The sequence below is a fragment of the Spea bombifrons genome, chromosome 12, assembly GCF_027358695.1.
Source record: "Spea bombifrons isolate aSpeBom1 chromosome 12, aSpeBom1.2.pri, whole genome shotgun sequence".
Taxonomy (NCBI): Eukaryota; Metazoa; Chordata; class Amphibia; order Anura; family Pelobatidae; genus Spea; species Spea bombifrons.
Window position 1 is genome coordinate 33,481,352 of NC_071098.1, and position 21,539 is coordinate 33,502,890.

The window sequence follows — 21,539 nt, forward strand, 5'->3', positions numbered from 1 at the left end:
CCTGCGCATGGCGTCCAGCCCTTTATTACCATAAACTGCGTTGTTTCCCCTCTTCCGAAGGTCAGCTCTGTTTGGAGACTCTTTTCTCACACGTTCATTTTTTGGGACATTTCATTTAAATGTTTCGTCGGTGACCTTTAGTTACGGTGGTTCTTGCGCCGCCAGATTGTGGAAAAAGCAAGGAGCCCAAACTAGACGTGACGGAGACGACATCCACCCCGCACTGGGCTACCGCAGAGTAATGTTCATGAGTCCGGCGTACCGGAGCGCACTTGGTGGGGTGACTAAGCGCTTAGGTCCAACTGGCTTCCAGGGTAACTTCACAGCCCGGACCAAACCAAGGCAACACCTCAAGCTGCGCAGATGACCCTCATGCCACCTCCCGAGGAGTCCAGCAGGTTTTTGCAGTTCCACCACCGAGCCGCTAACCCCCCTGGGGTGCCTAGAACGGCAGGCATGTTTGAGTTTCTATGTGCGGTTCATGTCCTGGAATGCAGAGGGATCCCGGTTTCCAGGCAGGGCATCATAACCAAGTGGACACAGGTTCTGGACCCCCACTCCGGCTATGTATCTCCAAAAATGAAGGGAGAACTGCTTCTAGCATCTTTCCTCACCCCTCCATTAACCTCATCTCCTCACACACCTTTATTGGACTAATCACCCCTGATACTGGTCAAACTCATGCTGCCCCTTCCTCGCAGACGTGGCCATCAGAAACCCTCGCAGACGCCGGAGTGCAGGCTTTGGTAACATCGTTCAGATTATGAGAAGCCCCCCCTGCAGCCAAAGATTTAGACACAAAGAACCGGCAGACAACACACAGGGTGCGGGATTTTTTATTAGCCTTTTTTTCCATAGGAAACCAGAGGCTAAAATGAATAGAAATACAATGTAAGAGAAAAGCATCTGACGAGCAGCCCTGCGGCCAATCACAGGCATCCGCTCCTCCACGGGTCGGCAGACAAGCCCCTCCCACCACACTTCACAGACTGACCCCACACAGGCCCACCTCGTCCCTTGTGCGCCATGGATCGGTACCTCCTTTTTGCCCCTCCCCAATTTTATTATTTGACTGCTAGCAAGGTGAGCAAATCAATGCACTGTCACAGCTTGAAGGGTTAATGGTGATATACATCCATGGGGCTCATAGTGTGAGTAAGGGTGGGATCTCTTAGCAGGGGGCTATAGGCATCAGGCTGCAGCCAATCGGTTCGCAGGACATCACAGTGCTTGGCTGAAAACCATCAGTGTGCGGCCACCTCCCGCCAACACAGAGCCTCGGCTACATACCCGGTACCGGCATCGCCAGAGCTTTACTATTCTCCCTGCCACCGCGGATCAGCACTTGTGATCCAATAACCCATTATTTACTTACAGCTAACCATAGCAACGCAAGAGGACTTTTAAAGGGGGCACGGAGCAATCCGTTTCCAGTTACTGCGGTAAGACCTCCCGCACCGTCATACCGTTACTCCATTTCCATGTGAAAGGCGGGGGACGCTGCGAGGGAGAAACCTTCCAACTCACCTAAGATGCATCTTACAGACCCCAAATTAAAGGGGAAGAAAAAGGGACTTATAGAGTCTGTACGTAATAAATTATTTGCTTCTGAAATGATCTGTACTTTTATTTAAGGGCAAGTCTTTTATTCTGGTTTTTGTTTAAAAAAAAAAAAATGAAAAAAATAAAAGGTGGGCGGGGATTTAAAACAAATATTTACCTATATAAATAGTTCATGGAGGTCCCTTCCCACCGCATGCGGGGGTTTTATTTCCCCCGTTCTTTTGAAGCCTCCACTTCTCCATGATCCGCCAGCGCGGACAGCCCTTTCCCAACCCTGACCGCGGTGACCCTCAATCTCTTTTCTTTCACTCCCCCCTCCCCTTTTCTTGTGTTTACCAGCTTTTACCCTGATTGGCAAAGACGGGAATGGAAGAAAAAAAAAACAGTAAGAAGAAAAAAAAAAAAATGTATATAAAGATGCTGAAGGAGGCCCTCGCCTTCTGTGAGAGGCCGCGCAGGGTCTGTATAATGTCATTTGATTAAAGTTTCTAGTTGTCCTCTGACTCCTCCTCTGCCTCTCGCAGCCACGTAAAGAAGGCCGTCACAGACTTCAGAGCCACTCCCTTCCCATTCTGCTCCGCGGGATCTTTGCTGCTCTCCCACTTGTAGAAGGCATCCTCTGAAATGACCTCCTCATCATAGAGGCAATCGAAAAACATGCGCAATAAATCTGCAGAAAGAGACGGGCAATGAGAAAGGCCAGCAGCTACAGCGGGCTGACAAGTGTCACCCCAAAATAACCCCCCAACACTTACTGGGAGGCTGATCAAGTTTTACTATCAATGCTTGTAGTGCATAAAGTGCTTGTAGTTCCCTCTCCGTATCAGAGTCCATGTATTTCAACAAAACCGGAACCCTCTGCTTCAGAAAGGTAGTGTCCACACGGCAGGAAGAACAGTCCCCTGCGAGAGAGAGGAGGGAGCGCTGCGTGTGAGACCCACGGACACCCACTCTGCACATTAAGCCCCTGAATCAGTCACACTCACCTAGAATGGCCGCTTTGCACACTGCGGTCGTTAAAGCTCTAAGGAATGTAGGTGAACTCATCTGGCATTCATCTAGGTTGGCCTAAAAGGGAATTAAGTTGAGCAATGAGTGCAGATCCAGCTGCTGCAGGAGTGCATGGCAGACTCGCCAGTAGGTGGCAGAGAGGAGTCTATAACTGACCATAGAGTAGCACGGACATCCTTTACTAACCCGTACAGAATACGGTAACCCGGGGAGGAATTCTCTCTGTGGGAAACCATTAAACACGAGTCCAGTTCCACATCTCACCTCTACCCAGTCAAAGATTTGTTCATCGTTTGCTTTCTCTTCTATAACGAGCTGCTCCAGACGCTGACTCAGCTCCTCTGCCGACACCTCCTTCTTGGACAGGTTTTCCGATGGGCCAGAGCCGTCAGCCAACGTGAATTCTAAGTTCTGGCAACACAACGAAGAACAGACGTGGAGAGGTGCGTTATCATAACTGTGACCATGAAAGAGTAAATATACTGTATAAAGGGCAACAAGTAATGAATATACCCTCACCTTCTCACTGACAAAGCTCGGAACATCCTGGCCTTCAGGCAGAACGTCCTTCCACTTTAAGCCAGTTTCTCTCCACAAAGTGGCCACTTTCTTATGGCTCTGAAAGAGAGGAACGGGTTCAGACATGTAAAAGCCAACGGTTACAAACCGTACGGTGAACACGGATAAAAACGGAGGTTCCACAAACAGCGTGCGTTACAAAGAGTGCTGCATGGGATCACTTCTAGCCGTATCTGTACACGGAGCACACAGAGCCGGTGATTGAGGGCAGGTCGGCCACTTACCCCACAGGACCTGCTGTGTCTCGAGCTATAGGATGTTTATTTAGATGTAGCGGGTAGCACAAGCCTCTTTACCTTTCTCCCCCAAATTATTACTAAAAACCGCCCAGAAGTTTATCGGTTTTCTGATATTGATGATAAATGCCCTCGGTGCCCTTCGGAACACATGCTGGCACTCCCATAGCCTAGAACCTGCCCGGAGAACATTCTAGTCTCTCGTGCTTAGCTCGATTTCCTTGAGCGGGTTGTACAGAGAGGGGGTTACAACGGATCTGCCATCCTGACCTGTCACTGGGGAGAGGTTCCATGCGCAGTCTGCCACATACCATTTGTTTGCATAGAAGGTGCAAGATTTCAGCCAACAAGACCCCGCTGCGTCCCGCAGGCTCCAGGGCTTTGCCAAACTCTCTGCAAAGAAGAAAAAACACAGATTATTAAAAATAATTTTTCTGCAGAAAATCTAAACCTGATAATTTGTAGAAAGGTTTTCAGCATCAAGTAACAGCCCAACCAATCTCCGCCACTCACACTATCAGCTCTCTCAGAGAGATGCCGCCTTCTTTTAACACGGGAGTCACCAGCTCCGCCAGGTACAGCCAGATGTGCGGGATATCGATGGCCATATCATCCGCCAGCTCCAGAGTCTCAGAAAAACTGGGAGGAGACGCAACATGATCAGGTTACTTACCCAGGACGGCCCCTGAGCTAAGAAACAGGGCCCACCAGGAGCAGGAGAACACCAAGGAACCGCAGAGGACGAGTCCAGAGGAGGAGGCAAGGGGACATCTACTCACCCTGTGAAGAAGTGCTGTTTGCCGAGTTTGCCCGACTGCACCAGCTGGTACAGGAGATGCCCCATGTGATCCCTTGTGATTTGACTCCGCTCTAGGGTGGACTCCACACCAACCCTCACAAATACTGAAAGCATGCCAGTGGCCCGGAGCTCCTCCACACACTGCATGGCTTCCTGGAGTCACAGGAAACAATGACAAGGACTTCACCAGTGACACACGCTGATGGCAAGGGGAGAACACACTCACGGGGCGTACGGCGCCCGACCGCTACACGCACATGGGGCGTACGGTGCCCGACCGCTACACGCACATGGGGCGTACGGTGCCCGACCTCCACACACAGACGGGGCCTATGGCGCCCGACCGCTACACGCAGCACAAGGCAATGCCTGCCAATGTCGGTGAACACAACACCGCAGCGTTCTAATACGTTGGACAGGCAACGGGGCAGAAATCCGGACGGGTTCTCTACCCTCCCCATTCCAGGGAAGCCTTACCTTGAAGTCATTAATATGGAGAAACTCGTCGATGATGGCTCTGCACTTCCGCTCCATCTCTTCCTCTGACGGGGGAGACTTGTCCGGGTCTGGAGTCTCGGATTTATCAGGCTCAGGAGGTTCAGACTTAGCTGCTGGGGAGACGCATCAGACATTCAGCCACAGAGATGTGCCTGTCCGGCCCCCGACAGCCAGTTACATAATATGCATCACGTTCACTGCTGCGGAGTTACTAGAAAGGTGATAACCTTATCGCTGCCTAAATTACACGTAACAGCAAAAGGATGACTTAACGAACGTTCTCTCTCTTCATGGATTACATTTGCCACCTTACAGCTGCTAAAAACAGAGTGATGTCTAACTTCTAACTGAATTTTCTGATCACAGCTCTGTCCTTTCCCCGGTTTATATTCACACCCTAAACTGTAGGCTTTGTTAAATCGGTGTTGGTGTGAAGTGTTACTAGAAGCCGCTCGGTGACACACCTGCGTTCTAGCGGAGATACGGACACCGGCGAGCCCTGCCGGGGCTTCTCACCTGGGTCTTTGTTTCTACGCTCGGCTGGTGGGTTCTTTTCCAGCTCCGCGCTGCTCATCAGCTGCTTCACAGTCTGGAGCGTTTCTCTTCTTAGCTCTTCTTGACTGTCTATTAACTCTTTGCTGCTGCTACTGCCCCGGACGAAATTGCCGGGCCGCGTAGCAGTTGATACTGTGGCCAGGACGGCCGGCTTGTCGTTCTTCTCTCGGCCAGCGCTTCCTCGGCTGCACAATAAAGCCAAGAATAAACCGTCCGTTAACATCTCTGGCACCAGACCGGAGGGGCCCTCTGGCCAAATCCGTTTGCGAGAGCCAGACACTCCATTACCTGGTCAAAGTCCTGCGGGGATCTAGTTCCACACTCCCAGGGGCTGAGGTTGGCGATACAGATTGCTGAAGAGCAGAGAATCTGTTTAGGCTCGGGGCCCCCGGCCGCAAGGATTCTGGAGAGGCAGAAAGCGCTGCTTAATAGCGGCGGATGAACCCGACATAACATGGCTTAATACACAAATCTTGGCACAGAGCGCCACATACAGCCTATCACTGCCAGCCAGCAAAGCCTCTGGACCATCCGTCCCGGCAAAGGTTTAACCAGACGCGGTGAAGCTCAGCAGCAGCTCATTTCCTTACCCGTCTCGCTGACCTTTGCTCCTCCGCTGCTTCCCTTTCCCCAGCTGCCAGGCTGAGCCTTCGGCACGAGCTGAATCTTCTCATCTATGGTAGGCTTTAGGGAGAACACAAGACTCGAGGATGTTACAAAGATTTACTCGTTGTACAAGCAGGACCTGTATCAGCAAACCGCTCACCGAGAGGGAGGATAACGGCAGGCACCGCGCCAGGCTATTTCTCATGGGACCACAACAATGTGAGGGTGAGTGAGCGCTGCAACATCCTCTTACACTCAGAAACATACAATGAAACACCAGAAGGGGATCTGGGACCCTCCCCACGCCTACCTTTGTGATTTTCAGGAACTTGGATGGGTCCAACACACGGTTGTTTTTTGCCCCTTGCACAGTGTTCCAGCCACCTTCCTCCACTCTCTGAACCCCTGCTGGGGACAAACACAGCCTGTGAACACAGCAGCCTACTTACCGAACACGCGAGAGGTAGACACCGAGCAAGTCGGCCGCTGACCCTCACCTGGCCTTCGCTTCTCTTTGGTCATTAGCTGCTGGACTTTCCGCTGCTCCTCCTGCTCCTCAATCTTGGCCTCTTTATGAATCTGCTCGATGGTTTTGGGCCCCTGGTCTGCTCTGCGGGACACCCAGTTGCACTATTGAATTGCAAAATATTTTAAAATGCAGATTGCAGTGAAGAAACCCTTTCAGTAAGAACCAGGCACAACACCTACAGGGCACCCACCATTCTAAGGTCTATTACGTCTTGCAGCATAAAGCGTATCCTTGACGACGTCTTTCGTTCTTTTACGATCTTCTCCATCTGATGAAAATACTGGTCCATGCGCGGCTGATAAACACACAGAAACTTTGATACTAAAACAACAAGAAGACCAAATGCCCGGAAACCTAAATCCCTTTCAGTGTTTACCCCGCGCATACATCTGTTTTTGTTGACACATGGATGTCAATGAACGGCTGGTTTGCATTTATTTCCTCACCTTGGCTTTCTCAAAGTCCAGATCCTTGCCGATGGTCGTGAGTAGCCGGCACAAACACTCCAGGGATTCTTCATCGTGGTTTTTGAGTAACTTTACTACGCAGTCGTGCATGATGGCTTCAGTTAACATCTTCAGCTTGAAAAGCTCCCCGATAAACTTTATGTTCCCAATGGACCTCCGTCTGGCTTTGTCCTTGGCTTCCTCCAGCTCATCTTGAAGTCGTGACTTTTCCTCTGGCTGAAGACAGGACAGAACAGTTATGGGGCAAGGTTCACAATGTGACCAGCCAGAAACAGTGGCAACTGAAACACCCGGAACTATCGGCTTTCCAGTGCTCGGGAAAGCGGGAATGAGGAAAAAGACTTCATCCCAACCCTCCTTTTCAGATCAACCCCCTCCGGCATCGTTTAAACGGTTACGTACAGTTTTAGCCAATTCCAGATCCTTTTGCTTTTTCTCGAAGACGTCGTCATCGGCTTTGTCTTTCTCAAACTCCTTCTGGCATCGATTCAATAGCAGCTTACGGAAATTTACAGAGCTTCCGGGCTTGTCGGCCATCGGCACTTTTAGCTGTGGGGGAATGAAGACCGTACATGACCATATCAGCGTGACCCAGCAGCAAAGACCACGCCAGCCACACAACATGAAAGCCACATTTCATCTTTCACTATAAACTAGAGCAGAAATAAAGATTCATTTTCTGGAGTTAGACATGGAACGCAGGGACCTGTCTGTATGAATACTGCTACTTGCTGTCTGGTTAGTTACACTATAAAGCGCTAGGTACATCTCTTTGTGCTTAACAAGTAAAAATATACCGCTAGGAAAAGAAGCGAGAATCCCATGAGCAACCCAACTCCAAACTAGCTCTGCATCCAGTCATGCTTACTGTGGCAAGGCATCGGCACATGTTGGCATACGCCACCGAGAAGCCGGGCTCATCAATTGCTTTCTCAAAGACGAGATCGATGACCCCTTTAAGCCTCTCCTCAGTGTCCACTGTGAGGTCGGTCACCTGCTTCATTAACTGGTTGAACATTTGCGGTGTCAGTTTGTTTAGGATGCTCCGGACCTTACGGAAGAGAGCCTGGGGAGAGAACGGAAAGCTCAGCTACGCATTCGGGATGCAGCTCAACGTGCAGCCGTCTGCGCCGGAACTTGCCTGAGTTTTGAGGTTTTCTGGGTCTTCGGGCATACTGTCTCTCTTCACACTGGGCTTCCAGGCATTCTCGGATTTCTTCAGATGGACATCATCTGTTACAGAAATGTTCATGATAATCTTCCTGGGCTCCCGCCGCTGGCCTGGCTGCGAGCGCCTTGGGCCTACATTCAGTAACTGGAGAAAGAACGGCAGAGCGTTAAATGAAAAGCATGCTGTATGTTTGATGGCACTGAACACTAGACCAGAGCTTCCACTAACGGGGTACACGGCCCCACAGACTATGCCTACAGAGATTACGCAAAGCTTTATGGAGCCTTGTGAACAGGTGATGTGGAATCTGTATGGATCAAACAGTCCTGCCCATGACTGAACCGGGAGATCGTCCAACTAAGCCCCAGAAACAGGCAGAACATACTTTAGAAGTGAACCCAACAGGGCCTTGTATACACAAACAATCTGGAACACACTGCACATACTTACAGGTACCCCTCGACCTCCTGGTGCTGGCCGCCCAAAATCGGCATAGGCAGGGGTGAAATCTGGCCCCCTCTGCAACATTCGTGTATCCAGGGTCCTTAAGGGTAGTTTTGGCTGATTGATCTGCGTATGGGAGAGCACTGCTTTAGGTTCTAGAATACACGGTGCAAAGGATTATGTCTAACAAGATGTCATCATCAGTATTGCACACACTGTGGTCACATCCAATGCATCTCTCCGTACGACAAACAAAGCCACAACAAGGATTCCGCGGCCACAGACTTGTGAGACATTTCACATACAGCACGGCTTTAAGAAGAGCTGAAGATAAAAAGCTAGTGGCCAAAACTTGGTTGTCCCATGACACCCAATCTGCAGATGATCAGAATGAATAACCCCAGTGATATGCGCTCCCAACATCCCGCACATGAGAGCGCACAGACATCACCTCCCTCGCTCCTTACTTTGTCCAGGACCACATCGCTGATGGGGGGAAGGCCCTCCGGCTTCTGAACACAGGCCGGCATGAACTGAAAGCCCAGCAGAAAGTCGCGGTCGTACTGTCTCTTCCCCTCAGACTGCTCAGGGGCAAGCGGCACCGGCACGGCATCCGGCTGCGTTTCAGAGGGCTTCTCAGCTAGGCCTCCTGTACAGAGCAAAGGGGTGCATAGTGAAGTTGTTAAAACAGCCCCCAAATTTGTCATCTAAATGTATGGTTGGGAGCCAATATCCTCACAGTTGGCAAATGGTTAATAATCAAAACACTTTGATAGGTTAGAATTCCACACACTACCTGGTTTATAGGGGAACGTTATACCCTCTGCCGGTCCCGACGGGACGTCTGCCGCTTCGCACTCAGACACAGAATCTGTCCCATTGCGCACGGGCTCGGCCTCACCGTTCTCCTCCAGCGGTTTGGCAATGGTAAGGTATGGACCGGTGACGCTCATCTGCTCGAGCTGTGCGGGCCTGTCCTCTAACACATCGTCTTCATCCTGTGGCTATAGAACAAGTCTCGCGCAATCAGGATAATCAGCAGTAGACACGGCTTTGTAACAGGACCCAGAAATAAACCACTCACAAGGCTGCCACGTGAAACAGAATCTACATTTAGCAACTAATTGAGTGCCCTAGCAAGATGACAGTCCTGACTGGGCAACCGCGCCGCTATCCCATGGACACATAGCAGTCCGGATCGGTGTCCGGGTCATGTGACTCGTCAGACTAAGTCTGGCAGCTCCGTGTAACGCGGCCAGAATAGAACGTTAGCTCGGGGCATGTGGCCGTGACTCAGCTACTCACCCAGAGAATGTGCCCACAGGGCCCGGCCCCTACTTGCCTCTTCCTCTGGCTGTAATGTCTCTTCCACGTCTGGGCCTCCATCTTTGGGTTTATGCCTCGTCTTTGGTGCAGCTGCCACTGTGTGGGCTACAAGCACATTTTCATGTATTTACTAGAATATACATGTTGTTAACCAACAATTTCCTAGATGCAGAGACAGAACCCTCGGAGCAGAAATGCAATTTGCTGTAAAAAGTGTTTTTATAACACTACAGAGATAGAAACGCTCAGAACTCTCAGTAATATCAGGGACAGGCGGCAGTCTGTGACACGATATGGACCTCTAACCCTGGCGTACGCTTCATTTACAGCACGTTACATGTGACGGCTGACATTCTAAAAAGCAGATCTGGTTCTTCAGACATATTACATTTACCAAATTTCCTTTTTTATTCAGTGGTATAATTCTACCTTTATCGGGATTAATAAAGACATCTGGAGGCGGCTATTGGAGGCTATTGGATTGGCAAGTGGCACCATGGACAGGGAGCTCTGCCTACCTTCCACTGGGCTTTCTCTTGAGGTGAAGCTCAGAAGTTTCACGCTACACTCAAGCTCAGTCTCTGCTTCCAACGGTCCTGTGTTTGTGAAGCCTTCCGCACTATCTATGATGGAAGTTCTGGAGTCCAGATCCTCTTCTACGTCCTCCTGGCCCACGTGTGGGAGACCGGCAGCAGGAGGAGAGGTTTTAGTGGTACAGAGAGCAGCTATGAGAGGAGGTGGAGGAGACTCTGGCTGCGGCGAGACCGAGAGCGCTGGGGAAGAGATAGGCACGTTTGAAGGGGATTCAATGTCCGTGGGAGATGGTGAAGCCAACTCTGGCACTTCTGATGAGACCATGTCCCCCATCATCTTTTCCCCCAATATATCGTCCATTGTAGTCACTTCATAGCTTATGCCATTTATTTCCTGAGCAGACAAAGTGGTTGCAGTCGCTAGAATGTCAGAGGGAACCGGCAGCCCCAGACGATCCTTGCATAGGTCCTCCTCAATCTCATCTGCGGTGGCATCCGGGAGAATTTCCATGGCCGGAGAACCTCCCTCCTCCAGCGCGCTGTCACTTTCACTAGTGTCCTCCAGAAGACAGGGAAATGCCGGAGAGCCGGGCGCTGCAACTGGAGCTGCTGCTACAAGCGGCAAGAGGCATGCTGCGTGCGTGAGCTCAGTCTCATCCATCAGCTGCTCCGGTCCGCTACACTTCCTGGTGTCTCCAACCTCAGGCCGAACGCACGGGGGAGGAGAAGACTTTAATACAGGATCTGGTTTTGGCTTCTCCTCTAAATAGACACAAAAAACATTACATTCTTTTTAAAAGCAAGGCTGCCTCGTATCCCCGTTACTGTTATGCCCAAAAGGGTTTCTCGACTGGTAAGGAAGCGCTTTGTGAAGCTCTGGCCTCAGCATAGTTTTCAGCATGCGCTGTCGGGCACTGACCTGTTTTGGGCTCCCTGGCAGCGGTCGCGGGAATGCTGGCGCTGAGATGGGAGCTTTCCACAGTCCCAAAGATCCCCGGACTGTGCTCTGGAACGTGGCTAGGCAGCTGCTGGGATTTGAAGTACAAAAGAGGGTGATAATGAGAGCGCGAACAGAAAAGCTGGTAAAGGTGGGACAAAAAATTCATGTGGGCAAAAAGAAGAGAGGACAGAGGAAAGGGGTTTAAAGCAGGCAACAGATATAGCGGCAAAAAAGCAAATAGGCAAAACAATAAAAAAAAAAAAAAAAAAGGGGGTAAAAACATTGTCCAATAAAAATAAACAAAATGGGAAAAGGGAGGGAGGAAACAAGTAGGAAAAAAGGACAAAAACAGACGTTAAAAATCAGAAACGACAGAAAATATTAAACTCTTTTTCTGCCCACAAGTCCTACCGTTGCCCTGGTACCCCGAACATGCGTCCCTGACACAGTGTGGAAAAAAAAACAATGTCTGACCACGCGACGGCCCTACCGAGGAGCGAAAATCACTAGAAATAACAAGAAGATCTGCGCGGTTCCCAGAGCCGGCCCCCGACATCGCATTTAATGCGGGGGATCCGCTGGAGATCTGACCGGTTGGGCAGGTGTTTGCAGATTACACCACGAGGAGTCAGGGCAATAAATCGCAGAACAAGCTTAAGCGCAGACCGAAGCGCCCCGTCACCAGAAAAACATCTCTTTTAATCACCGGCAGACGTCTTAACCGGCATTTAAGGTATTTTAACAATCTTCCACCGGCTTATCAAGAAAACACTACGTTACTGGCGGTCTCCTGGCCCCTTCTGTCAGGACGAAACGCGCTAAATGCCACCAAGGCCCTGAAATCACATACACTGACTGGACAGCCGTGTACAGAACATTCCGTGTCGCAAAAGTCACGCTACAGAACCGGGAGTGACACGCGTGTACGGCGTGGCCAGTAAAACTCATGAGACGCACGCAAGGCAGACATGAGATTCCTAGAAAGAGATGGCAGCTAATAAGAAGGCATCTTGTCAGGAATACAGACATTATAACTCAACAAAGGAGGACGGGAATAAAACTACTCCTCCGCCTGTCATAAGGAGCTGGGAAGAGACTCATCGGGCACGGACTCCGCATGGAACACGACGCAGGCTGTAGTGACCGAGTCCGTGAAGCTCAGACAGTCCTGAGACTCTGGCCTCGCAAGCTATGTATACAGCAGGACGCAACCAGGGAGAAGTGTCTGTAGCGCAGGCGTAGGACCGCGGTCACCGCGAGACAGCGCAAAGTCGACCAAAACACCGAAGTCGGTGAGACCGGGAGCTCTTCAGAGAGCTCAGGAAATCTCATAAAACACAAGTCATCTTTGCCAAAAATCCCTGTCCTAGGAGATAACATAACGGATGCACTACAGGTAGACGGCCGGCGGACGCCACAGACAGGTGCTGGACACTCACCTGAGGTGGCGTTGGTGTAGAACTGGGTCGCAGGATAGGCGGCGTTGGGTTCCGGCTGCCCCCAGACATGATTTCCTCTGTGATGTCTTTCCCTCCCTGGTTGGGATCTCTTATTCGGATCTAGAAAGACAGACAGAGAGGGTCTGACAAGCTGACAGGGACATCTAACAACGCATCAAACCCTGCAGCTCTCTTTATTGTGCTTTATAACGCATATCTCCCCGCCCGCGTTACTCACACCGTTTAGCATACTTCTCTGGAAGGCAAAGCACGGCTATAAAGTCCAACCTGCAATTCTATGATTAAGGAAGGAGGCAAATTCCTTTACCGTCTTCTTCTCTCTCTTGGCGGGAGGTGGAGGCTGCTGCTGCTGCTGCTGCTGCGGAGGCACTATGATGGGCGCTGACTGGTACACGGGCTGACTGGGGTAGAACGCTGTTCCTGCAACGCAAAGTAACCCAAATCACCCACGTTCATTAAAGCGAAAGGTTTGGGTACCAGGTACGGCCTACGAACCAACGCCATATTCTCAAGAGTCCGCACTATACCAGGAGGAGGTAATAAAACGTATAAAAAATACCCCCAAATGTTACTCGTGGCCTTCGCTCTTGGTGTATCAAAAAAGCCAAGAAGCACCACCAATGGGAGACAGTGATTAACCAATTAGCCAATCACGCAAAGGATCAACCCCATTTATATTATATTTTACAGAATACCCTGTAAGAGTTGGGCACATCCTGAAACCTCTGAAATGGTTCTGCTGGTGCCTATACTGATCGGGTCACCTGCCACCTAAACATGATATCCTGACAAGCGGGGTCCCTACACCGTCACCGGACCCCCGTACCCAACGGATTCCCACCGCTGCGGCAAGCCATGCCCTATATGTAAAGGACACGCGGTACGAAGGCAGTCTACAGGAAACGTTATTTCTAGTTTATTGCCCAGCTTGGGGCAGCGATTTTTATTGCCCAGCTTGGGGCAGCGATTTTTATTGCCCAGCTTGGGGCAGCGATTTTTATTGCCCAGCTTGGGGCAGCGATTTTTATTGCCCAGCTTGGGGCAGCGATTTTTATTGCGGATTTACCCCAGACCGCAGTTAAACCCCCAGCGCTGCCGCCTGCAGGGAATTAAACAGCTCGGCAGCTCTCTCGAAGGCTGCACTGCAGATCATCCCAGCTCTGCTGCCTCAGCAGAAACCACGTGCAGACGAGGAAACCAAAGTCTGATTCCAGCAAATAGTGCACTGCGCGGGCCACGGGGCCACAAACCACAGCCAGAGAATAAAGCGAGCAAATAACAGGTTTAACTCTCACTAATCTGCATTAATCTATAGATCCGGGACGTCATTCTTACCGTAGGGATTAGTGAACTCCCCAGAGCCAGGGCCCGGGTAGAATGGACTGGGAGGCTGTACCGGATACTGCTGGGGGGGTCCCACGTACGGAGGAGCTCCGTGTCGGTACTAGAAGGGAAAACGGCAGTTTACTATGCAAGTTCCCAGGCCGGAATAAAGACCGTGTATAACTCGTCCAGCTCTCTCTCTCTCTATAATAGACCATTGAGACATTACAGCGCATCACACAGCTGGCTGTTACCGGCGGTAGACAGTACTGCGGACCCTGCGGCATTGCATATGGCATTGGCAGATGGTTGACCATCATGATGTGCTGGTTGGCTTGATAAACGGCCGTCGGCGTCTGTGCTCCCGGTCGGATGGAAGGATTGCTGTTCTGAATGGCTGCACGGGGAGGCTGTATCTGCGGCCTCTGGAAAAACTGTACACGAGAAGAAGTAACATTACACGCGGTTCGGGACCCGTGGGCACCCGTGTCTTGCTGCTGGAAGTACATAGCTCGGGGTATAACAGCCTGCTCTCGCACACAAGGAACAGTCCAGGTTCACAGAAGGAAGATTCTCCATGTATCCAGGGAGCTCCGCCGTCTGCAAAAAGCCAATCAACTCAATCCCTTTACAGACAGCGGTCAAACCCTGTACAAACAGGCTCAAACTGGGGGCTAAAAGATGTAATCTTGGTGCAAAGTGGTCTTATAACCATAGCAACTGGTGGAATGATCCACCTGAATGGACCACTACTCTCTGAGCATTAAAAGCTTAGACCAAGAACTCGTCTAAATAGTGCCCAATATATTTTCATAAAGATGGGGCAATGGCAGAGGCATCATGGGAGGTTAGTTTTGGATTATATGGGCCAAATGATGAATTCCACTCATACCAAAGTGTCTAACCCCCCCCCTAACAGTTAATGGCTGCATCCTCAAGACTCAGCAGAACTCATTTCATATAAAACACCTTGGCTAGAGTCGAGTCATCAAGACAAGCGACTTCTGACAGGAGTGCCTCATCATTCATCTATCATTAAAAACAACAAATAAGCCCAACCACCCCAAGAAACCCTGCCAGTCCTGTGCTATAGGGGACACACCAAGGGCCTTGTGACTGGTGCTATGGGGCTCCCTGCGGATGCCTGTGGTAACCTGTGGGATGTAAAGTATACATACGGCCCTCTGTCAATTACCTGGATGGGTCTGAATCCTCCCTTGGAGAATGAAATCAGAGCAGCAGAGAAGGGGAAGCCAATGAAAGACACACAAAGATCAGTAGAAGACACAACAACCTCTCAAACATTCAGACAGCCCCCCACACACTATAGTTATCTGGCCCGAAACAGTCCCTACGCAGACAGGACGAGAAACAACGTTTAAACATTGAATGGAACAGGTCTGCTAAACCCTGTAACTGGAGCAGACATTAAGAGGATTGCCGATTTGCACCACATCCCCCAACCACAGATCAGCTGAAAGAAATCATGTGAGATTCACAAATCACAAGCAAACATTTCCTGCCAGAATCTGCCTGGTTGCATGTGTTTTATTTTTAAAGATAGGGGAAGCTTGAAGCAGCTGCACCGACTCTCAAAGAACTTCCTGTGTCAAGCAGGAAGTGCTCAGAACAAAACATAAAAGTCGTAAAGTGAATCAATCAGGAGAAACAAATATTTGATAAGCAGTAAAAATGACTTTACTGAGAACATCTATAATAGATTCCTCTTTACTGAGTCATCCATGATCCCGCCCCTGGTGGGCGGAGTTACGGACAGAGCACCATAGAGAGGCATGTGCGTCAGTGAAGCTGACAGCGCATCTCTATGGTGTTTTCTGTCTGGGCAGCAGGACTAGCTCTCTGTGAAACACTCTGCAGATCTCACCAGTGAGGAAGCAATAAGGGTTATGGCACAGAGCAGGCGAACAGCAGGGAAAACCAGGCAGCAGCAAAACCGTATTTCCTCCCCGGTGACGCATTCCTTTAAGTGTTTCCAATCCCCTTACTGGATTTCCCCGTTTGTTAAACTTTAGCATCACATGCAGCCGCAGCGTGAAGAGGAAGATTCTGCTGCAGGCGCCTGCGATCCAGGACTGCATTCTGCAGACTCCCGACACCGGCCGGCCCGGCAGGCTCTACCCAGGGGTGGCTGCCTTGTTTTTCCAAACATGTACACCATTCAGACCTTCAACAGGGATAAGTGTGAGGGCCAGAGGGCCACCACGGGTATCAGGAAAATGTCTTTCCCTGTAGGATGCCAGATTGACAGAAATCATTCAGGAGTCGATATGCTTTTGGAATACGTTCATTCCGCATTTATAGTAAATAACTGACGGCTGTGGCTGCCCTCTGGCTTTTTTGACACTTAGCAAACAGTGTTAGCCACCAACAGCGGGGCGACACAAGCCCACATGAGACAAGGAAGGACAAAGGGCAGAGACAGAGGGCCACAGAAAGCATGTTACCTGGTGATGTGTTGGCCGAGGTCCAGCGGCAAACTACAGGAAGGAGCAAGAAAGACGATCACAATAGGAGAGGCACAGAGAGTAGAATCGCAACACGAATACGGTGCCCACGGACAGGTAACCACAAACACTCCAAGCACGGCTGAGATACGAGGGCAGACAGAACGGGGTGAGCGTGAGATCCGAGGGCTCGGAATCAGATGAGAACCATCCGACAGACCACAGAAAAGCCACTGTTCCCAGCGCTGCGTATACATAGTACAGCAAGCGGCCTAGCACAAGGTCAAAGAGCGAGTGAGCACTCACGTCCCTGAACTCTCAGTGCTCAAAATTAGACGTGTTTAGGAATCGCGATTCAGTGACAACAGAGGGAAGCAGGGGGTCATAACACCCCTCAGCTATTTCTATACCCCACCCGATCACGCCCACTGTGCCACTTCTATACCCTCCCGGAGCGCGGGCGCCGTGCCGCTTCTATACACGACGTTGTCAGATTTGTTGTATTGTCCCAGAACGCGGCCCAGGCTCAGCCAGGTGCCAGATTTGTTGTATTGGGAGTCAGTCTGTTAGCCTGGATTGTGAGGACACACGACACACACCCTCTCCTCACACGCACAGCATTTCATGGCTATTGAAGGAAAATGGCTCTTACCGGAGAGCGGGTCTGAGGCTGCGTGCTCATCGTCTGCGGAGGCTGAGGATAGACCAGCGTGGGCGCCGCGGCATTCTGTCCAGAGACGTACGAAGCCTAAGTGTTACACAAAAAGATTGTGAGTGGATGCTGTGGTGTTTGGCAACAGTGAGTGTGGGGAACGAGAGTGGGGCCCGGGCGATGGGGCCCGGGCGATGGGGCGCGGGCGATGGGGCGCGTAACAAGAGGATCATTAACAGAGAGTTTGGGAAACCGCACACCAGCAAACGTCTTCTGCAGCCGGTTATCAGTAATAAACTCATCAGAGATCTTAAAGTCTGAAGCTCAAGCATTTTGTTTCAGGGCACCAGGCAGCCTCCAGGCAGCCTCCGGCAGCACATGGGTTAAGTAAAGCCGCCGTGTAGCGCTGAAGCAGGAAGCCCTCGGCAGGCAGAATGACTCATCTCTTTCCTTGTCTCTCCGATAGGCAGACTAATGAGTGTGCACTCTGTATGCGCAGCCCAGGCATCCCGAGTGCTCGCAGCAGCCAGGCCCTGGCAGTGTTTATTAAGCTACGCACTTACAGGCCTAAAAATAAACCTCTGCGAGGGGTGAGGGAGAGCGCGCAATGCAGAGGCGAAACGCAACGTGGATATATCTGAGACAACTGCTTTCCTTCGGGGCCGGGAACAATTACAAAGGATGCAGAATTTAATTACCTCTAATGAGGATTTACTGCCACTCATTAAAAATATTACCATTCAGCGCTTATTAACAGAAGAGAAAGTTCTGAACACCGCAGCTCGGCACAGACGGGTCCAGGCCGTTACCTAACGCGCTTTATTCATATTGAATATTCTGAACTAACGAGCTGATGAGGAGTGAGACCACCCGCAGCACCCACTGAAAACCAAAGGGGGCAGCTACTAGCCGGCCACGGGCCAACACCTTATATACCCTCTGCTACACGCACCGGTCACCCGGGTAAACGAGCGCGGAGATGGAACACGGGACACGGCCTATGGGCCACATTCTGGGCTAAGCATGAAGCAGTCACCATGGAAACCAGTGGAATGCTCCTGTTCACCAATACATTTAGCGAATTGCACCAGTTCTTCAATATATATTCTGTATGCGAGACCCGGGTAACAGAGGCTCAAATCGGTTCTTAAAAATGCCATGTAAGGTTATCTCCTCCGGTCCCCCAGCGTACGGAGGGGGCAGGCTGGGGGTCCAGGCCTTACCTGTGACAATCCGGGGGATGAGGCATGTCCAGGAGGGGTGGCAGCCAGGTTTGGGTGACCCTTGGTTAAGTCATGTGTAGAGTATGGAGAGGGGGCTGGAGGCCCTGGCTGTCTCGCTACCTGTGCTGCAACCTGCGAGGGAAGAAACGTAACACATTACCCGGCTTTAGAGGCTGTCAGCAAAGCAGTGAACCAACTCACCGGGACTAGAGATCCCCGAAGATTCCCAGTTACCCCTTTATATAAAGCATTAAAGACCCTCTGACCGCACCCTGCAGGTGAGCTCGGTGCCCACCACACGGGTAAAGACACGGGTGTACAAGGATGGCTCTGCACTTTGATAGATAGAGGTCTATGTAATCACGCCACACACTAAGGTTACCAGGGGGGGAGCACTTAGTCTGCTACACAACCCAGCGACGTCAGCCACCATCAGAAGTATGACGACAGCGACACAAGCAGAGGGCGCCAATTGGTGTACTGCGTGGCGCCAGGGCCCATACGTACCGTGCTATAGACAGCAGACACCGCCGAGGGGGTGAAGATCCGCTCATCGAGGCTCTGCTGCAGCGCTCCCCGCGATATCCTGTAACGCAGCCGTTAAGGACAATGAGCAGTTTACTGCATTTTACGTACTATGACGGAATCCGGGACAGTAACGCGAGCCGACACAAACCCCTACAGAGTACTCAGATCATCAAAGATCATCTGCTGGGAGCGCACGCTCAGAACAAGTGGGGTTATTGGGACTGGTAATCACACAGATCCCAGAACGCGGCCCAGTGCACAAATCTTGCCACAGATGGCTACTAAGCCCCCCCCCAGCGACTCGGCTCCTGTCAGAGAAAGAACCAAAGTGCAAACAAGGACCGTTATCCTGGAAATTTCACAATTATTATAGAAAAAACACCTGTGCACCATATACACCTGTACAAGGGAAGCCGTGCAAATATATTATATACACACCTGTACAAGGGAAGCCGTGCAAATATATTATATAGACACCTGTACAAGGGAAGCCGTATAATATATTATATACACACCTGTACAAGGGAAGCCGTGCAAATATATTATATACACCTGTACAAGGGAAGCCGTATAATATATTATATACACACCTGTACAAGGGAAGCCGTGCAAATATATTATATACACACCTCTACAAGGGAAGCCTTATAAATATATTATATATACACCTGTACAGGGGAAGCGTATAAATATATTATATACACACCTGTACAAGGGAAGCCGTGCAAATATATTATATACACACCTGTACAAGGGAAGCCGTGCAAATATATTATATACACACCTGTACAAGGGAAGCCGTATAAATATATTATATACACACCTGTACAAGGGAAGCCGTATAAATATATTATATACACACCTGTACAAGGGAAGCTGTGCAAATATATTATATACACACCTGTACAAGGGAAGCCGTATAAATATATTATATACACACCTGTACAGGGGAAGCTGTATAAATATATTATATACACACACCTGTACAAGGGAAGCCGTATAAATATATTATATACACACCTGTACAGGGGAAGCCGTGCAAATATATTATATACACACCTGTACAAGGGAAGCCGTATAAATATATTATATACACACCTGTACAGGGGAAGCCGTATAAATATATTATATACACACCTGTACAAGGGAAGCCGTATAAATATATTATATACACACCTGTACAAGGTAAACCGTATAAATATATTATATACACACCTGTACAAGGGAAGCCGTATAAATATATTATATACACACCTGTACAGGGGAAGGCGTATAAATATATTATATACACACCTGTACAGGGGAAGCTGAATGATTATATTATATACACACCTGTACAAGGGAAGCCGTATAAATATATTATATACACACCTGTACAGGGGAAGCTGAATAATTATATATATATATATACCTGTACAGGGGAAGCCGTATAAATATATTATATACACACCTGTACAGGGGAAGCTGAATAATTATATATATATATACCTGTACAGGGGAAGCCGTATAAATATATTATATACACACCTGTACAGGGGAAGCTGAATAATTATATTATATATACCTGTACACACTATAAACGAGTGTAACTAACATCCTAGCAAACTTCCATCATACGGTAGAAGATGGTCACGCCGTGACTCACGGGACCCCCCAAAGTCCAGAAAACAAGAAGAAAACTACACAAGTAGAAGTGATTCTGAAACGCGCCAGACAGCGAGCAGGTCTCGGGAACATACTGAGGGCCGGTCTTCCTCAGCAGGTTTAATACCCATCAGCTGGCAGTTTGGGGCAGCAGCCCACCCTTACTACCGTTACTGAAATTAGCCTGGGATTGGCAGCGTTCTGAAAACGCTGTATTTAAGGAAGCTTTGCTTTATGGATAGGGTGGTGGATGAGTAGCTTCCCAGCAGGTTAACACAGGGAATTTAAACATGTGCGGGATAGGTATATGGCTCCTGAGGGAATACACTCCAATGAGACAAATTGCCCCTGGCACAAAAACAATTGATTGAGATAATTGCGAAGCGTGGCCACTGCACGAGGAATACACCGGTGCCAGATGTGTGCGCCATACTCAGGGACCTCCACAGTATTTACACCCACAACGCTCATGAATGCACCAAGGCTGCACCAAGACAAAAGCACTTTAAGCAGATCAGTTTATCGGGGTGCACACACGGCTGACCCACAGGGAACCCCAAGAGCCAAGGACCTGCCAGCAACAACCGAGAAGCTCCCTGTACCTGTGCGTAGACTCCAGCTTTCCCCATCAATCTGTCCCGGCAGCCGCTGTCTGATTCTCCCCGCGGGATGCGCACCTGACGAGAGGCTGGCAGAGGCCGGCAGCTGCACAAAACACGGAGCTCGGGAGCGATGCTTGTCTGGAAGGAGATTTGATAAACACCGGCTTGTGTAAGCACTGAGGCTGGGGGCAGATCACACGGCTCGCAATCACACCCTGCGCGAACACGTCTGCCTCAGGAACACAGAGACCCGGCAACACGGCCACCCAGCACAAGCACAGGACATTTAATCCCAGACGGGAGAAAAACACGAGCAACGCGGACGGGGTTACTCGAGGTCGGAACACAATGTTGTCACGCAGTCTACACGGCAACAGATAGGAAG

General features: G+C 50.1%; 1 protein-coding gene across 1 annotated transcript; it reads right to left on the reverse strand.

Annotated features, from left to right (window-relative positions):
• Window positions 1-819: 819 nt before the first annotated feature.
• Window positions 820-18,966, reverse strand: EIF4G3 (eukaryotic translation initiation factor 4 gamma 3). Its single transcript, XM_053451394.1, has 34 exons — window positions 18,888-18,966; window positions 18,381-18,512; window positions 17,158-17,253; window positions 16,506-16,538; window positions 15,236-15,256; window positions 14,295-14,474; window positions 14,053-14,161; window positions 13,025-13,137; window positions 12,697-12,816; window positions 11,237-11,345; window positions 10,303-11,079; window positions 9,801-9,889; window positions 9,255-9,462; window positions 8,926-9,107; window positions 8,465-8,584; window positions 7,985-8,158; window positions 7,712-7,909; window positions 7,246-7,392; window positions 6,823-7,059; window positions 6,567-6,671; window positions 6,345-6,477; window positions 6,158-6,252; window positions 5,832-5,925; window positions 5,530-5,644; window positions 5,203-5,426; window positions 4,666-4,799; window positions 4,169-4,341; window positions 3,903-4,028; window positions 3,701-3,782; window positions 3,094-3,192; window positions 2,839-2,985; window positions 2,550-2,631; window positions 2,319-2,465; window positions 820-2,233 (listed from the first exon to the last, which is right to left on the reverse strand). The coding sequence occupies exons 3-34, from the start codon at window positions 17,185-17,187 to the stop codon at window positions 2,052-2,054; spliced, it is 4,785 nt and encodes a 1,594-aa protein (XP_053307369.1). The 5' UTR covers window positions 17,188-17,253; window positions 18,381-18,512; window positions 18,888-18,966; the 3' UTR covers window positions 820-2,051.
• Window positions 18,967-21,539: the final 2,573 nt, after the last annotated feature.

Bases quoted from the DNA above. Each gene is read 5' to 3' on its own strand.
- EIF4G3 (XM_053451394.1), bottom strand. From the start codon at position 17,187: ATGAGCACGCAGCCTCAGACCCGCTCTCCG. The intron at 11,080-11,236 runs GTCAGTGCCCGA...GTGTCTATTTAG, and splicing joins TGCCAGGGAGCCCAAAACAG to AGGAGAAGCCAAAACCAGAT. The intron at 7,060-7,245 runs GTACGTAACCGT...TCCTGTCTTCAG, and splicing joins ATCTGGAATTGGCTAAAACT to CCAGAGGAAAAGTCACGACT.